This window comes from Oncorhynchus gorbuscha, linkage group LG22 (genome assembly GCF_021184085.1).
Source record: "Oncorhynchus gorbuscha isolate QuinsamMale2020 ecotype Even-year linkage group LG22, OgorEven_v1.0, whole genome shotgun sequence".
Taxonomy (NCBI): Eukaryota; Metazoa; Chordata; class Actinopteri; order Salmoniformes; family Salmonidae; genus Oncorhynchus; species Oncorhynchus gorbuscha.
Window position 1 is genome coordinate 1,563,218 of NC_060194.1, and position 19,224 is coordinate 1,582,441.

The following is a 19,224-nucleotide window of genomic DNA, read 5'->3' on the forward strand; positions in this document are numbered from 1 at the left end:
GAGACACGAGGACTGCAGATGTGGCCAGGGCAAAAAATTGCAATGTCTGTACTGTGAGACGCCTAAGACAGCGCTACAGGGAGACAGGATGGACAGCTGATCGTCCTTGCAGTGGCAGACCACGTGTAACAACACCTGCACAGGTTTGGTACATCTGAACATCACACCTGTGGGACAGGTACAGGATGGCGGCAACAACTGCCCGAGTTACACCAGGAACGCATAATCCCTCCATTTCAGTGTTCAGACTGTCCGCAATAGGCTGAGAGAGGCTGGACTGAGGGCTTGTAGGCCTGTTGTAAGGCAGGTCCTCACCAGACATCACGGGCAACAACGTCGCCTATGGGCACAAACCCACCCTCGCTGGACCAGACAGGACTGGTAAAAAGTGCTCTTCACTGTCGAGTTGTGGTTGTCTCATTAGGGGTGATGGTCGGATTCAAGTTTATCGTCTAAGGAATGAGCTGTACTTTGGAGCAGGATCAATATCGAGGTGGCGAGTCAGTCATGGTCTGGGGCGGTGTGACACAGCATCATCGGACTTGTCATTGCAGACAATCTCAACGCTGTGCATTACAGAGAAGACTTCCTCCTCCCTCAAGTGGCACCCTTCCTGCAGGCTCATCCTGACATGACCCTCCAGCATGACAATGCCACCAGCCATACTGCTCGTTCTGTGTGCGATTTCTGGCAAGACAGGAATGTCAGTGTTCTGCCATGGCCAGCGAAGAGCCCGGATCTCAATCCCAATGCGCACGTCTGGGACCTGTTGGATCGGAGGATGAGGGCTAGGGCCATTCCCCCCAGAAATGTCCGGGAACTTGCAGGTGCCTTGGTGGAAGAGTGGGGTAACATCTCACAGCAATAACTGGCAAATCTGGTGCAGTCCATGAGGAGGAGATGCACTGCAGTACTTAATGCAGCTGGTGGCCACACCAGATACTGACTGTTACTTTTGATTTTGACCACCCCTTTGTTCAGGGACACATTATTCCATTTCTGATAGTCACATGTCTGTGGAACTTGTTCAGTTTGTGTCTCAGTTGTTGAATCTTATGTTCATACAAATATTTACACATTTTAAGTTTGATGAAAATAAACGCAGTTGACAGAGAGGACGTTTCTTTTTTTGCTTAGTGTATATAAACTAAAAGTCAATTCACTCAAAATTTGCACAAATCTTTGAGTGTATCTCTGGATATGGTACACAAGGCTTCTCAATACCCACAAATCAAAACAACCGTTGTCAACCAACGGTAATGCATTAGGTTATATTAAACATTTCAGGGTGTCTAGAGGAAAAAGAAACGGCAAACTTGTTAAAAGTAAAACTCTGCATTTGCATTTATTCTTCAATGAGCACAGAAAAGTTTAGTTTATTGAAAGGCTAAAAAAAAATAAGCAAGACAAACTGTTTTCAAGTAGGCTAAGTGATCATTTATGCATTATTCTTCAATGAGCACAGTAAAAATGATTTTGTTACAAAATAAATAAAGCAAGCAGAAGGGCCTTAACCGAAGTCGGACGACAAGTAAACTTGCACACACGGTACAGAATCTGTGAATAAGCCAATTGCAGATTAGGCCTAAACTTTCTGCATGGCCTGTGAATAGTTAACGTACACAAATTGTCAGACCGCAACTGTGAACATATTAGCATAATACTAAAACAAGAGGTTTGCTTTATTCATACTTGGCTGAAAGCATTTTATTCAATTCGCACAAGGATGCAAACATGCACTACAATGAATTACCCCCAATCCCTTCGCTAGTCTGAGTATCTAACATTCCACTCACACCTTGTAGTCCGTGTCATGTGCCAAAGACAAACTACAGAGTGGAATGTAATAACTGAACAGAGACCGGCAACAAGGCCCTTCCCTTCCCAGCAATTATTCAAAGAAAGCAAAGCATGTTATCAAGGAGCAATGTTTTTTCCTGACTAGGGTGTTTATGCAACAAAGACTTGATGTGACTGTGAATCATGCTGAACCATCCTGATCCTGACACACGACAGAAAACACACCAAACCACGTACTCTTATGATGTACTACTAAGGAGGTGGGGCACTGAAACCAGTTCCTGTGGACATAGTATGCCATCACTAATGAATCCTGCTCAGCCTACAGTGCATCCGGAAAGTATTTTCCACGTTGTTATGATATTATATTATATTACATATATAATATTATATTATTATATTACATTAAATGTTTGTTTTTTTCCCCGCTCATCAATCTACACACAATAATGACGATGCAAAACACAGGCCTCAAGAAATGTTTGCAAATTTATACAAAATAAAAAACGGAAATATCACATTTACATAAGTATTCAGACGTTTTACTCAGTACTTTGTTGAATCACCTTTTGGCAGCGATTACAGCCTTGAATCTTCTGGGGCATGACTATACAAGCTTCTCCCATTTTTCTCTGCAGATCAGGTTGGATCGGGAGCGTCGCTGCACAGCTATATTTAGATCTCTCCAGAGATGTTCGATTGGGTTCAAGTCCGGGCCACTCAAGGACATTAAGACTCGTCCCGGAAGCCACTCCTGCGTTGTCTTGGCTGTGTGCTTACGGTCATTGTATAGTTAGAAGGTGAACCTTTGCCCCAGTCCGAGGTCCTGGGTGCTCTGGAGCAGGTTTTCATTAAGGATCTCTCTGTAGTTTGCTCTGTTCCACTTTCCCTCGATCCTGACTAGTCTCCCAGTCCATGCTGCTGAAAAACATCCCCACAACATGATACTGCCACCACCATGCTTCACCTTGGGGATAATGCCAGGTCTCCTCCAGAAGTGATGTTTGGCATTGATGCCAAAGAGTTCAATCTTGGTTTCATCAAACCAGAGAATCTTGTTTGGCAAACTCCAAGCCGGCTGTCATGTGCCTTTTACTGAGGAGTGGCTTCTGTCTAGCTACGCTACCATAAAGGACTAATTGTTGGAGTGCTGCAGAGATGGTTGTCCTTCTAGAAGTTTCTCCCAATCTCCACAGAGGAACTCAAGAGCTCTGTCGGAGTGACCATCGGGTTCTTGGTCACCTCCCTGACCAAGGAAGGTCATTCTCCCCAGATTGCGCAGTTTGGCCGGGCAGCCAGCTCTTGGAAGTCTTGGTGGTTCCAAACTTCTTCCATTTAATGAATGATGAAGGCCACTGTGTTCTTAGGGAACTTCAATGCTGGAGACATTTTTTGGTATCCTTCCACAGACCTGTGCCTCGACACAATCCTGTCTTGGATACATATGCGGTTCCCGGGTTTTTTTTCTTCAAATCACCTTAAAGTAACATCAAATTATTTGGCAATTCCATTTTTAACGGGTGTGACTTGCCCCATTACTCCCATTGATTTTTAGATGGCTGTGGCAAAGGTTAGCTCAAGTTTGTGGTAGCTGTTAAAAAATATATATAAATAAATGAACCATGGATTACGGTTTCTCCTGGCCCATAGACTACTTCAGGGGAAGAACCATTAAACAAAGAAATATTAAGGAAAACATTAAGAAACCATCATTAAACATTAAAGGTGCAAAATATGAACTTCCATTTTAAAACAGTGAATAATTTTGTCATTCTGATATTAAAAGGAGATGACCGCCCAACACAAGCAGTATTGAAAAGATGACCAGTTATGCTTTTCCCTAGATGACCACTACTGTACAACAAAATAAAAACAAAATCACTTTTTACGTAATATAGACATTAAGTCAGTAGTACGCTGCTTAAAACTGATCCGTGGCAAACTCAGGCATCCGTCTAACACTTCTAGCTAGCTAGATAAAAAGAAGCAGCTGTTATTTACTGCAGATAGTGGTGTGAACGGCAACTGCAGCTTCAAAAACCTAGCTATGGGTTATCTAACGTCATACGAATGGTGTACCAAAAATAATAAACAGGAAATAAACATGCTAATGATAGCATGCTGAGCGTCAATGCTTCTGTACTGCAGAGCCCAAAGTATTTCACTCATCCAATAACTATTGGAATAAGTGTTACTAACCAACTTCACCACGTAAAATACATTACGTACATCATATATGTTTGGAAATTGAACTAGCTTTAGCCTTTATAGCTATATTATATAAAATGCAAGTAATGCAATTAAAAAGTCAATGCTCATGCAACGTGCCTAGTTGGTGTTGGTCTAGGCCTACCTATACAATCACCAATGTTTGTGTTCATGGATGGTTCAGACTTATGATTACAGTAAAGGTACAAAAACACAGAAAAGTGTATGCAGGAGTATCTTTTTCGGAGGGGGGTGTCAGTGTTCAGTGACGTGTATCAATTAGGTACAGCTGTATGTGTATTCAACAGAAAACATACCTCTGAGAATTCTCTCCTCGTGACAGCGTAGAAAGTCCCAGATGCGTACGGTTCCGTCATCAGAGCAAGTGGCAAATTTATTATCCGTAGGTGAGAAACTGAAGACAGAGTGAGGCAGGAAGAGAATCAACAATGCAGGAAGACACAGTTGGGCTCCCAGGGTTTACAACAGGGTCAAATCCTAGTACAACTTAGTACAGTACAACCACTTAGGGGGGCATCTCCTGGGCACAACAGCAACCTCTCCCATCAAGCTGTGCAGTGGCATTTATCAAAATTCACAAAAGACAAATACTATTTCATTCAACAGTCTTTCCCCACAACTAACACGCTGAGTCAATGACACTAGAACGTATCTATCCAAAATGAAACACCTACACTATATATATATACACAAAAGTATGTGGACACCCCTTCAAAAGAGTGGATTTGGCTATTTCAGCCATTCCCGTGGCTGACCGGTGTATAAAATAGAGCACACAGCCATGCAATCTCCATAGACAAACATTGACAGTAGAATGGCCTTAATGAAGAGCTCAGTGACTCAACGTGGCACCGTCATAAGATTCCACCTTTCCAACAAGTCAGTTCATCAGATTTCTGCCCCACTAGAGCTGCCCTGGTCAACTGTAAGTGCTGTTATTGTGAAGTGGAAACGTCTAGGAGCAACAACGGATCAGCCGCGAAGTGGTAGACCACACAAGCTCACAGAACAGGAAAGCCAAGTGCTGAAGCGCGTAAAAATCTTCTGTCCTAGGTTGCAACACTCACTACAGACTTCCAAACGGCCTCTGGAACCAACGTATGCACAAGAACTGCTCGACGGGAACTTCATGAAACGGGTTTCCATGGCAGAGCAGCCGCACACAAGCCTAAGAGCACCATGTGCAATGCCAAGCTTTGGCTGGAGAGGTGTAAAACTAGCCGCTAATAGACTCTGGAGCAGTGGAAACGCCTTCTCTGGAGTGATGATCACGCTTCGCCATCTGGCAGTCCGACGGACGAATTTGGGTTTGGCAGATGCCAGGAGAACACTACCTTCCCCAATGCATAGTTGCAACTGTAAAGTTTGTTGGATGAAGAATAATGGTCTGGTGCTGTTTTTCATGGTTCAGGTTAGGCCACTTAGTTCCAGTGAAGGGAAATCTTAAAGCTACAGCATACAATGACATTCTAGACAATTCTGTGCTTCAAACTTTGTGGCAATAGTTTGGGGGATGGCCCTTTCCCGCTTCAGCATGACAATGCCCTCATGCACAAAGCAAGATCCATACAGAAATGGTTTGTTGAGATCGGTGTGGAAGAACTTGACTGGCCTGCACAGAGCCCTGACCTCAACCCCATTGAACACCTTTGGGATGAATTGGAACGCCGACTGAGAGCCAGTCCTAATCGCCCAACATCAGTGTCCGACCTCGCTAATGCTCTTGTGGCTGAATGGAAGCAAGTCCCCGCAGCAATGTTCCAACATCTCGTGGAAAGCCTTCCCAGAAGAGTGGAGGCTGTTACAGCAGCAAAGGGGGAACTCCATATTAATGCTGGATTTTGGAATGAGATGTTCGATGAGCAGGTGTCCACATACATATGTATAACAATAAAAATGAAAAAGCATAATCAGGTCTAAACTGTAACCCAAAAGCTTCACACTAGACGTAAACCCAAGTTCAATGAATCTTTCTCAGTTTGCACAAGCATTTCCATCTATACTCCACCACAAATTACCAATACCTACAATAAGTGCATTTTCTTGACCTTACACTAAAGCAACAGTAAGCAAGCCAGCTAAAAATCAAAGTTCTGTTGAAATTCAAAATTAAATCTAAACCTGCCCTTATCAACATGCACAATATCTGCAAGTGATTCATGATCTTCAACAACTCTTAGTCAGTCCCATTGCGGTCTTACCCACATCTATTCCTATTCCCTTCAGTGTTTACAGACAGAGGATAGCCAATATGGGGAAAGCTCCGCCTTGCCCTCCACTAGACCTTGTGAAAAGGCCATAATGCATGAACTAAATCAGATGTGTGCACACAAACGAGTAGAAGCTAGGGGAAAATGTAACTCGGATGTCTAGTGTGAGATTATAGAGCAGCAGTCTTTGACCAACTGAACTTCTGTAGAGATATGTCCCAGGTGGTCTGTTTTGTGGATCAAGCAATATACACTTTACAAAATGATGGAAATGATAAGCAGTGGCACCATATTATTTCCAGATTTGCTTAGGCCTAGGTCTGAAAACAGACAAACTGATTTATTTTTTACAGCGTCATGAGGTAGTGCATTCCTGTTAGTCAATCAGATAATATGGCTCCATCTGTAGCTGGAGCAACAGTTGTAACATGGTGATGAACTAACATACTAGAGCCCCCCTGACCACCCAGCCTATAGGCCCGAACTTGACTCATACCAACAGCAAAGACAGCCTACACCTGACATAACAGACACCTGAGGAACTTCTTGACTAGTTCCCTAATTGCAATCTTCAGTTTGAGCATAGCCATCAATGCTTGTATGATGGCAGTGCCCTTATCCTCCTGTTACAATGGCCACGGCCCCGAGACGCTTTATTTTCAATTGGTCCTGGAGATTCAATGCACGTTAAAAACATTAACAACAAGACAGTAAAAAGTGTCTCACAAACATTAACAGTCAAAGAAAATAAGTTGTGGCATTGAGAAATGATGTATTCAAAAAGGTGAATCTTTAAGTTGTTTTAGGTCAGAGATAAACCCAGCATAAAACCCTATTCATGATCTTTATTGAATATTTTCGTAAAGCTCCATGAAGGCAACCACCACCAAAGGTAGAAATATACACATTGGCAACCTTTTATTCAATAAATCCCTCTAACTCCACCGCCCCATTCAATGTAGATCTTAGAGCTGCAGTATGTAACTTTTTGGCTGACCCAACCAAATGCACAAAGAAAAGTGTGTCATAGATCAATCACTCATTGAAAGCAAGTCTAAGAAGCTGTAGATTTGTTCTATGGGCACTATTTCTATACTTCCCGGTCTTAAGTTTTGTTTTTGCATCTTTTACTTTCGGTTCTGTACACAAGCTTCAAACAGCTGAAAATACTATATTTCACAGCGGTTTACATGGTACAATGATTCTCTACACTATACTAGCTTGTTTTGTCACAACCTGACAATTAGGCGAACTGTTAGATTTTTAGCAACGAAAGAGCGATTTCTGCATAGTGCATCTTTAACTTTGAATATACCAGGGTTATTGGGGTGGTGGGAAGGCGGGTGGTCGAAGCGACCTTGTGGGTAGCATAGGAATTATAAGTGAAGGGTGATGGACAACTGCTTTAACCTCAGAGGAAATTTGGTTGTGTGTTCAACAGAAATAAAGTCTTTATTCAAGAAGCTATGGGGTCACTTGTGGATGTGGGTTTTGTTACTGGGATAAATTAAAATGGTTAACAACATGGGAGTGGCAATATTGGTGGATTCAAACGGTGGGAATTGTAGACATGCATTTGCCTACATCTCAAAACACTTCAAACCAACCATGGGACTGCGGTAAAGTGTGTGTAATGGAGAGACCCTATGTGTGTCCATAAGAGGGATAATACTGTCCCCTTGTGGAAGTGCGCCACATTCAAAACTACCTATGCAGCAACGTCAAGTGCAACCTCTCCACTTTATTCGGTATTAGTCTGTCCCCCCTGGGCTCATCTATGCCAATACCTTTTGAATATAGATCAACACTTTATTTAACAACACCGTGAAAATCAACCTTTTCTGTACATAGTAGTTATGTATAGAAAAAATCAAGATACACAACTCATCATGAGCCACAGGCAATGATGATGGCAATAAGAAAAGATCAGTGTTGCGACAGCACAGACGTACATTTATCATTTTCAGGGGAAACAGCAATAACAACAGTAATAGGCTGGGGTTAACTACAGAAAATGGTAGATTGTGTATAGACCTGGCCTCTCTAATCGCCTCCTTGTGAGCCTGGAACATCTTGACGTTGTTCATGTTGGACTGCCAGTACTTGACGTAGCCGCCGTGGTCAGCCGTCAGCATCCACATGTCGTTGTGAGACCAGGTCATGGCCCGCACAGGGCTGTCATGGGCCTGAGGGGAGTAGAGAGAGACGTAGTCAGAGAGAGCACTAGGACCAAAAACACAGGGCTGGAGACACATTTCTAGAAGACAGTGGATATACAGCTGACATTTCTTGTGTTTCGCTAACCTTAAACTTTGTTTTTTAAGAAAGTGTATTCAGCCAGTGGAGCCAAAGGTTAAATTAATTGTCAAGTGTTGTAGGAGGGAGGATTCAATGTTCACCTGTAAGATGGTCTCAAAGTTGAAGGTGAGTCCGTTCCACAAGGTGAACTCCCCACTGGAGGCTCCTGTGACAAGACGCCTCCCCTCAGGAGTCCACTATGAACGAGGGAGAGGGATGGAGGAATAGTCTGATCAATTAAACGGGTAATGAAGAAGGGAACAAAAAAAATAGGCAAGAAGAGTGAGACTGAACTTAGTAATCACATTCTGAAGTGCCCATTTATATTCTGCAGAAAACTCATTTCCTGGTGGGCCATGTGTGTGGCTTTTGGCTTATCCCTTGTACTTGATTGATCAATTAAGTGCAAGAGCTATGTTTCCATGAACTTATCCAATGATTTTCGTCGACATTTAAAAAGTTTGCATAGAAAATAGATGCAACAAATGGCTGCTACGTTGCATTTCCATTGAACTGTTGTGTTGATAAAAACAGCTAGACGTAATGACAAAAAAAGTCAGCTAAAACCTTGTGTCGCACAAAAATGTAGTGGTTGAAGTGTTTCCAAAATTGCACATTAGTGACTGCCCTCCCACCTAACTGTTTCATGTCTCAGGTAGCCCACAAAAGTCAGCAAGGATACAATGCAAGAATTGACTAAAATTTGCAATATTCTAATAATTCTCATGTGTCAATGTATCGCCATGGTCCGTGCCATGGTGTAACTTTGCCCTCCCCTGGGCACAACTGAGACAGACGACAAGTACATTACAGTGTCTAGTTTGAGAAACAAGACGCCTCACAAGTCCTCAACTAGCAGCTTCATTAAATAGTATCCGCAAAACACCAGGATCAATGTCAACAGTGAAGAGGCGACTCCGGGATGCTGACCTTCTAGGCAGAGTTTCTCTGTCCAGTCTCAATGTCAACAGTGAAGAGGCGACTCCGGGATGCTCACCTTCTAGGCAGAGTTTCTCTGTCCAGTCTCAACGTCAACAGTGAAGAGGGGACTCCGGGATGCTGACCTTCTAGGCAGAGTTTCTCTGTCCAGTCTCAACGTCAACAGTGAAGAGAGGACTCCAGGATGCTGACCTTCTAGGCAGAGTTTCTCTGTCCAGTCTCAACGTCAACAGTGAAGAGGGGACTCCGGGATGCTGACCTTCTAGGCAGAGTTTCTCTGTCCAGTGTCTGTGTTCTTTTGCCCATCTTTTTCTTTTCTTTTTATAGGCCAGTCTGAGATACGCCTCTTCACTGTTGACGTTCAGACTGGTGTTTTGCGGGTACTATTTAATGAAGCTTCCAGTTGATGACTTGTGAGGAGTCTGTTTCTAAAACTAGACATTCTAATGTACTTGTCCTCTTGCTTAGTTGTGCACCGGGGCCTCCCACTCCTCTTTCTATTCTGGTTAGAGACCGTTTGCTCAGTTCTGTGAAGGGAGTAGTACACAGCGTTGTACAAGATCCTCAGTTTCTTGGCAATTTCTCGCATGCAATATCCTTAATTTCTCAGAACAACAATAGACTGATGAGTTTCAGAAGAAAGATCCTTTGTTTCTGGCCATTTTGAGCCTGTAATCGAACCCACAAAATCTGATGCTCTGGATACTCAACTAGTCTAAAGAAGGACAGTTTTATTGCTTCTTTAATCAGAACAGTTTTCAGCTGTGCTAACACATTTGCAAAAGGTTTTTCTAATGATCAATCAGCCTTTCAAAATGATAAACTTGGATTAGCTAAAACAACGTGCCGTTGTAACACAGGAGTGATGGTTACTGATAATGGGCCTCTGTACGCCTATGTTGATATTCCATTAAAACACCTGCAGTTTCCAGCTACAAAAATAATTTACAACATTAACAATGTGCACATTGTATTTCTGAGCAATTTAATGTTATTTTAAATGGAAAAATGTTGCTTTTCTTGCAAAAACAAGGACATTTCTCAGTGACCCCCAACTTTGAACGGTGGTGTACGTTTAAGCACGATGTTCCAAATGCTTGTATCGCAAGAATCAAGGTTTAAGCACGATGTTCCAAATGCTTGTATCGCAAGAATCAAGGTATTTTTCTTCTCTCTTTTTAGTCTCGTATCCTTCGATCCACCTGTGCTGTGTGCACCTTCCCCCTCGCACAGACACCAAGCCCCTCCCCTGACACTCACAAAAAAAGGGAGGAAAGATCACTTCTTCCTCTCTGACAACAAGCCGTTTCAACTCGCTATTTGCATTTAAGGTATGTCCCAACATGTAATAAGAGGAGAACTTAACCTTTGTAACAATACCCTTAAACATAAAGGATTAGCTGGCTACTCACTAGCGGAAAGGCACACCTGTCTATATAAGATCCCACAGTTTTGACAGTGAATGTCAGAGTAAAAACCAGGTCAGGAGGAGGTCGGAGGAATTGTCCATAGCGCTCCGAGACAGGATTGTGTCGAGGCACAGATCTGGGGAAGGGTATCAAAAAATGTCTGCAGCATTGAAGGTCCCCAAGAACAAAGTGGCCTCAAATGGTGTTTCTCTGTGGAGATGGGAGAACCTTCCAGAAGGACCACCATCTCTGCAGCACTCCACCAATCAGGCCTTTATGGGAGAGTGGCCAGACAGAAGCCACTTCTCAGTGAAAGGCACATGGCAGCCTGCTTGGAGTTTGCCGAAAGGCAACAGAAGGACTCTCAGACCATGAAAAACAAGATTCTCTGGTCTGATGAAACCAAGATTGGTCTGAATGCCAAGTGTCGCGCCTGGAAGAAACCTAGCACCATCGCTACGGTGAAGCATGAAGCATTTTTTTAATTGGCAGGGACTGGGAGACTAGTCAAGATCGAGGAAAAGATGAACAGAGTGAAAACCTTCTGACTGGAGTGAAGGTTGACCTTCCCACAGGAAAATGACCCTACACAGGAGTGGCTTCGGCACAAGTCTTTGAATGTTCTTGAGTGGCCCAGCCAGAGCATGAACCCGATCGAACATCTCTGGAGAGACCTGAAAATAGCTGTGCAGAGACACTTCCCATCCAACCGGACAAAGCTTGAGAGGATCTGCAGAGAAGAGTTGGGAGAATCTCCCCAAATACAAGTGTGACAAGCTCTTAGCGTCATACCCAAGAAGATTCGAGGCTATAGTCATTGCCAAAGGTGCTTCAACACAGTACTGAGTAAAGAGTCTGAATACTTATGTAAACATGATATAATTTCTTTCTTTCTAAAAACCTGTTCTTGCTTAGTCATTATGGGTATTGTGTGTAGATAGAAAATTTATTTAGCAAGCAGTAGGCATTTAATTTAAAATGTGGACTGGAGCTATATAGGATACGCCTACCTTCAAATACCTTCAAAACTATTCCGACAATCATTGATTTTTTAAAACACATTTTCCATCATTTGTCGCAGTAAAAAAAGTTTAACAAAACAAAATCAAATCCATCCAGCAGAACTTTGTCCATCTTAGGTACATTTCTGCTATAGCTGCCTTTTCCATTACACACGTCACAATGTTTTTTGCGTCATTGCCGTCTATGGAAACCTGCCTAATGATTAGTTAGTAACTCCCTTCACCTGGTTGTCTCGGTCTTAATTGGACATAAAACGAACAGCAATAAAAACCAGATGACACACAGCCCTCCAGGAATTGAGTGACACCCCTGTAATATGGGCTTCACATGGTCTCAGAATAATACGAGTAGTCTGCCCTGAACAAGGGCGGAAAGTGTGAGGGAAAAGAAACTTACCCTTATGACAAAGACAGGGCACTTCACTTTGTTCGTGGAAGTTCGGACAAACTTTGTGGTAACTGCATTCATGGGGTTACTCAAGATGCCCACAGGAGGAACCAGCTACAAGAGCCAGAGGAATAAAGGGAGATGACTGAGAAAAACACACACATTTCAGCCTATTGTCTACAAATGGGTACAACATTTATCAGATCTAGCCAGGAACACGGACTTGCTAACACCCTGACACATTCATTGATAGCATATTTTCTTCTTAGATTACCAGAATGTCAAAATCACAGTTTTAACTGTAAATCATATAAGCCTAGTATCTGTCCATACTTACATCATTGTAGCATCCTGCATCTGGTTGGATGGCACGGAAATCTCTGTGGTCTCGCTGCCACAAACGATTCTGCAGTCAAGAAAAAGAGAGCATTTAAGGAACCATGAAAAAGAAAATGGACAAAGGTCTTTGCATTTAAACACATTTTAGCCAAATACATTCAGTTCAATCGGAAAGTATTCAGTCCCCTTTACTTATGTTATAGCCTTATTCTACAATGGATTAACTAAAACATTTTCCTCAATCTACACACCATAATGACAAAGCGAAAACAGGTTTAGACATTTTTGCAAATGCTTTAAAAATAGCAGAAATACTTTCCATAAGTATTCAGACCCTTTGCTATGAGACTGGAAATTGAGCTCAGGTGCATCCTGTTTCCATTGGTCGTCCTTGAGCTGTTTCTACAACTTGGAGTCCACCTGTGGTCAATTCAATTGATTGGACATGATTTGAGTGGTGCAAGCGGTTGACAGCAGTCTAAGGCACTGCATCTCAGTGCAAGAAGCTTCAGTACAATCCCTGGTTCGAATCCAGGCTGTATCGCAACTGGCCGTGATTGGGAGTCCCATAGGGCGGCGCACAATTGGCTCAGCATCGTCCGGATTTGGCCAGGGTAGGCCGTCATTGAAAATAAGACTTTGTTCCCATCTGACTTGCCTAGTTAAATAAAGGTTACATTTAAAACAGAGCCATGATGTCGAAGGTAGATCTCCGTGATATGATTGTGTCTAGGCACAGATCTGTAGAAGGAAAATGTCTGCAGCATTAATGATCCCCAAGAACACAGGGGCATCTACCATTCTTAAAAAGAAGAGGTTTGTAACCACCAAGACTGTAACCACCAAGACTGTCAGTGACCATCCGCCAGAGTTTCTCTGTGGAGATGGGAGAACCTTCCATAAGTTTTCCAAAAGGCACCTATAGGACTCTCGGATCATGAGAAATAAGATTCTCTGGTCTGATGAGACCAAGATTGAACACTTTGGCCTGAATGCCAAGCGACACGTCTAGAGGAAACCATGGCACCATCCCTACAGTGAAGCATGGTGGTGGCAGCATCATGCTGTGGGGATGTTTTTCAGTGGCAGAGACTGGGAGACTAGTCAGGTTTGAGGGAAAGATGAACAAAGCAAAGTACAGAGAGATCCTTGATGAAAACCTGCTGCAGAGCACTCAGGACAGCCTGGGGCGAAGGTTCACTATGCTAGGCTATGGACAGCGTGATCACTTAGTCCCCTGGAACAGGTGGTGCTCTCATGCATGGTTTCATGTTTGCCTCGAAGCGAGCATAGAAAGAATTCAGCTCGTCTGGTAGGGTCGCGTCACTGGGCAGCTTCTGGCTGGGTGTTTCCCTTTGTCATTTTTGATGGATGTGGCAGGGCTGGCACACTAACGAGCCAAAGAGCGTCAGAGACGTTGTAGGATTCGATCTTTCATAATATTGGTCAAACATCACCAGCGTTTAGCCTATATTTATGTAATTAAAAGTCTTATTAAAGTTAGGCTACATTTTCTGTCACCTCCCTCGCGTCAGCATCGGTTTGAACATGACGCTGTAAGCCAATATCACCTGCATATTACCTACTCTTTGACATGCAGGCTTTTTTTTATGTACGTAAAGGCCTACATGAAAAACAGATTTGAATATTATTCCAATGTTGGCCTTTGATCAGAATAAATAGTTTGATTTGTGTATTTATTTTATTTTTTGGATGATTTTTATTTTACTTGTCTTGGAAAATAGGACAAGTGTTAATGTTGAGCCCTGAGCTGCTATCCAATGCAGCGCCGTTACTCTGTGCACAAAGTCCAGTTTCTCTAGAAACACGCCTGTGCTTTGGTAGCTGAAAAAATGTTGTTCATCGAGTGGGTCACAAGAGAACTCAAAAGTTTGGTCACAAAATAACTGATGCTTCAGGTCACATCCATTACCTCCAGGTGTCTAATGACAGAGGGGTTGTAGTCGATGGTCTTGCGGTTGACAGCCTTACGCATGCGCTTGCCGTCGAAGGTGAGCTGCTGCATGGCCTGCTGCTGGGCGAAGTCGGGGCGCTTGTAGAAGAGCTGCCGTGGTGCCTGGTGCTGGAACCGCGGCATGTGGAAGAACCGTGGCGGGGAGCTGGTGTCCGTCGCCATGGTCAATCTGCTCCTTTAAACCTGGGAAGAGATGGAAGATTTTATTTTATTTATTTTACCTTTATTTAACCAGGCAAGTCAGTTAAGAACAAATTCTTATTTTCATTGACGGCCTAGGAACAGCGGGTTAACTGCCTGTTCAGGGGCAGAACGACAGATTTTGTACCTTGTCAGCTCGGGGATTTGAACTTGCAACCTTTCGGTTACTAGTCCAATGCTCTAACCACTAGGCTACCCTGCCGCCCCAAGATGGGGGCGGAGGGGAGAGGCATTTGATCGGTTGGTTGAAAGGTAATGCGTCATGAGTACAGAGAAAACGCTAAACAACACAATATTCTCACAAAACACTTAGGCAGTGCTTCTTCAAAATATAGCGTACTAAATCCATTTTGAAAGGGCATCAAAGCCATCTGATTGGGTCTAACAGGTTTGTGCAGCCTTTATTTAGGAGATTAATTATACTGTAACTACAGATGCCAAATTCGGCTTCAGCCCATGTAACTGATTGGGCATGGAATTTGCAACATTCCTCTACCAAGAAGCTTTATCACCACCAACATCCACAATTTTCAGAACAGTCAACTTATAAGTAGACGCTGTCTAATTGCAGAGTTCTGTCTTTTCAAGAAACAAGACATGACACCTCCCCTGACTGGACAGGCACAGCTGAAACTGCGAACATATACCACAGGTGGGAAGTGAGAGTTTTAGACCCATCTAGGATCAGCCGATCCAACCCCAAATTCTAACAACTTTAAAGTAGGCATATTTATTAGGGCCGGGATGATACCAATTAGTATCGTGGCAAGAAAACAAAGCACATATGAACTTATTTAGGAAATCAGGCCTGGAAACAAACATTATGTTGTCATCCAGTCACATTTATTTAATTTTCCAAGCTATAGCACAATATTTCACATACAGCAGGTTCTTAATTAAAGAATCAAAGAGTTTGGGTGTGCTTCGTGTTTTCACTTTTGTCATGGAAAAAAACAATGTTGCGATACTGGTACCTTCACAGGCGTACTATTCAGGTCAATAAAAACATCTGACCCTGGACTAGCAGTGACTGTACCTTCACAGGCCTACTATTCAGGTCAATAAAAACATCCAATCCTGGACTAGCAGTGACTGTACCTTCACAGGCCTACTATTCAGGTCAATAAAAACATCTGACCCTGGACTAGCAGTGACTGTACCTTCACAGGCCTACTATTCAGGTCAATAAAAACATCTGACCCAGACTAGCAGTGACTGTACCTTCACAGGCCTACTATTCAGGTCAATAAAAACATCTGACCCTGGACTAGCAGTGACTGTACCTTCACAGGCCTACTATTCAGGTCAATAATAACATCTGACCCTGGACTAAGTTGACTGTAAATCAGTTCAGATGAGTTCTAGTTTGGTGAGCTTGCAAATACGGGCAAGTCTAAATAAATGAGTGTCAAAAGGGGTGATGTTGCAACAGGTTTCCAGACTTTGTTGCCCGTTTCATAACAAGAGGGATTGGAAACAAACAAAAAAACATGGCTTCAGTCATACCATCTTGCAAGCATCAATTATAGGTTACATTTCAACGTTGTTCTGTCATACTATTGTAAACAAGCTTATTAATCTGTACATTGAACCTATGGTGAACCTGTGTACAGCAAGCCTGACATGGACACAATTCAAACTAAGAATGCAACAGTCAGTCTACGCTACTTCACTGTGACATTCATGTATGCCGCATGTAAGCAGTACCTAAGTGAGCATTGAGCACCCCACTGTCCACACAAACTCAATTTAGCCTATGTATAGGCCTACTAGAGCAACAACATTCAGTACTGTACACACATTTGCAGAAAACATCTCAATGACACCATAGAAAACACTCCCGACTGCCTTCTGCCTTTTATCCACAGCATAGGCATAAGGCTGGGTTTACATAAAGGAAAATGACCAGAAACATCTAAACACAAACATATCCTACAACTAGGAGCGATACTAACATGTTTATGATCTGAGTGGGACCACTTATAATAATTGGGCAATATTCCAACATGCTCTGGTCCCACTGTAGCCAACTCCTTTATCAATGTCATACCTGTTTAGCATGAAACGTGTTTGGCATGACAATGACTGAACACAGTTGCCTAAAGAACAAACAGAATGTATCACAAGGCTAATCAAAGTGCATTTCATTACACGTTCACATGTAAATAACTAAATGAACAGACATTTTACATAATGTGGTAATAAAAACAGAACCCACTGGCAGTAATACCCCCTTTTATCAAACGTTAAGCTCAGAAACTTCACAAAATGACTCATATCAAATAGGCGAGTTGACAAAATTGTCTCATGTCATTCTTTTCAATACATCAACATTTTCCCAACATGTGTCCATAATAAAATCCACTTTATTTTGTGCTTAAGGACAGTCCATTATAACCAGGACACTAGTGAGGAAATATGCAGTGATTCGGTGTGCATTTGTTCCTTGTTGGATTTGCATAATTGACAACTTCCACGTATGTCCAAAAGTAAGCGATAAAGCGGTTTAATTGACAAACATAAACTACTTTGTGAGGGCAACATATCCAACTATTCAAACAACTTTATTTGTACCCCTAGGTCCAAAATATAGCTTACTGCGATGTGTCCAAAGCCAGCATGGTTGGGAGGTAGCTAGCTAGCTAACGTCAACTGGAATCTGCTTCTAGGCTAATTGATTAGCTAACTAAAAATGACCCGAAAAGTTATTACGTCCAGAGTCAGATATGTAGCTAACTACCAGTAGTTAACTAAGGTTAGTTAGCTATCGGTTACTAAGACAGCTAGCTAAATGTATAAGCTAGCTGGCTACTGTTTCAGTTCTAAGAGTCTGAATTTCTTGCCGCGGTAACGTTGTCTAGCTAGCAGCACACGAGGTTTCTATGCTAGTTAGCTAACCAGCTAATGCTAGCAAGCGCACAGTAGATCCTTGGCAACCAGTGATCAGCTGAGTTAACGTGAAGTTACACTGGCTGGGTCGGTTGTTATCCCAAGTTGTTGACCAACTGCAACAGTCAAGACCCCAAATAGTATTTTTGGGGGGAACTAAGCCTAAAGTTAGCCAACTAGTTAAAATTGATGTCAATAACGTTACTAGTCTTGGAAATGGACGAGGTGGTGGCTAGCCAGCTAACGTTAACGCTTGCTAGCTAACACGCTAACGTAGGTCAATACGAATAACAAAGAAAAACGTTAGTTAGCTGCCAAACTATTAAGGGATTAGTTTACGATGTATGGATGTATAGTAAGCCATGTCAATGTTTGTGTCTAACACGAAAATAGACATCACAATCCGTTCCTCTTCAAATTGATGTTTTGTTCCTGACTTGACAACGTAATTAAATGGCGCCCGGTGGAAGTCGTCTTTTACAACAACAACGCGATGCTTAGAAACTCACCAACAATATCCAATGCCGAGTTATCTAGCTACGGATAACTAGATTCTTCTCAGATATATATATATACTCTTTTTGAGAATCATAAGCGCCTCAAAGTTTATTGAAAATGTATCGGTTTGTCACTTCTCGTGTTTAGCCACCTACGCCGGCCTCCATTTCGGCGCTTTCTCCTCGTTCAGCTTCTATTTTTTTTTTCAACGCGACTTGACGACATTACGCTTGCGGTGGGAGTTTCAAACGTCATCACGTAATCCTGCGGTGGGAGTTTCATACGTCGTCACGTAATCCTGCGGTGGGAGTTTCAAACGTCGTCACGTAATCCTGCGGTGGGAGTTTCAAACGTCATCACGTAATTAGGGTACTGGTACTACTACTACTAATACTACTACTAATAACAATAAGAGGATTCGATCATCTGGACCAGGCGCCCGGGTAGGCGTTTATTGCACCTTTACAAAAAAATTATTGCAGTTTTAAAATCTGCAGTAACTGCAGTCAACTGTGATATTTTGGACGCATTAATCGTAGAATGCAGTTGAACCGCAGTTATACTGCAAAATTACTGAAGTAGAGAAAATGTTATTTTGGACGCAGCACACTACAGTTATAATGCACTCTAACTGCAGTTATACTGCACTCTAACTGCAGTTATAATGCACTCTAACTGCAGTTATAATGCACTCTAACTGCAGTTATAATGCACTCTAACTGCAGTTATACTGCACTCTAACTGCAGTTATACTGCACTCTAACTGCAGTTATAATGCACTCTAACTGCAGTTATAATGCACTCTTAACTGCAGTTATACTGCACTCTAACTGCAGTTATACTGCACTCTAACTGCAGTTATAATGCACTCTAACTGCAGTTATACTGCACTTTAACTGCAGTTATACTGCACACTAACTGGAGTTATACTGCACTCTAACTGCAGTTATACTGCACACTAACTGCAGTTATACTGCACACTAACTGGAGTTATACTGCACTCTAACTGCAGTTATACTGCACACTA

The 19,224-nt window shown here is 42.6% G+C and overlaps 1 protein-coding gene across 1 annotated transcript in view; it reads right to left on the reverse strand.

The window, feature by feature from the left end:
- wdr33 (WD repeat domain 33) overlaps nt 1–18,402 on the reverse strand; it is a 40,366-nt gene extending 21,964 nt beyond the window's left edge. The window contains exons 1-7 of the mRNA XM_046322629.1: nt 18,209–18,402; nt 14,568–14,792; nt 12,633–12,701; nt 12,305–12,409; nt 8,639–8,734; nt 8,274–8,425; nt 4,326–4,423 (exon numbers count right to left, since the gene is read on the reverse strand). Of these exons, the coding sequence (XP_046178585.1) occupies nt 4,326–4,423; nt 8,274–8,425; nt 8,639–8,734; nt 12,305–12,409; nt 12,633–12,701; nt 14,568–14,771 (724 nt within the window). The 5' untranslated portion in view covers nt 14,772–14,792; nt 18,209–18,402. The remainder of the gene's footprint in view (nt 1–4,325; nt 4,424–8,273; nt 8,426–8,638; nt 8,735–12,304; nt 12,410–12,632; nt 12,702–14,567; nt 14,793–18,208) is intronic.
- Between the last annotated feature and the right edge of the window lie 822 nt (nt 18,403–19,224).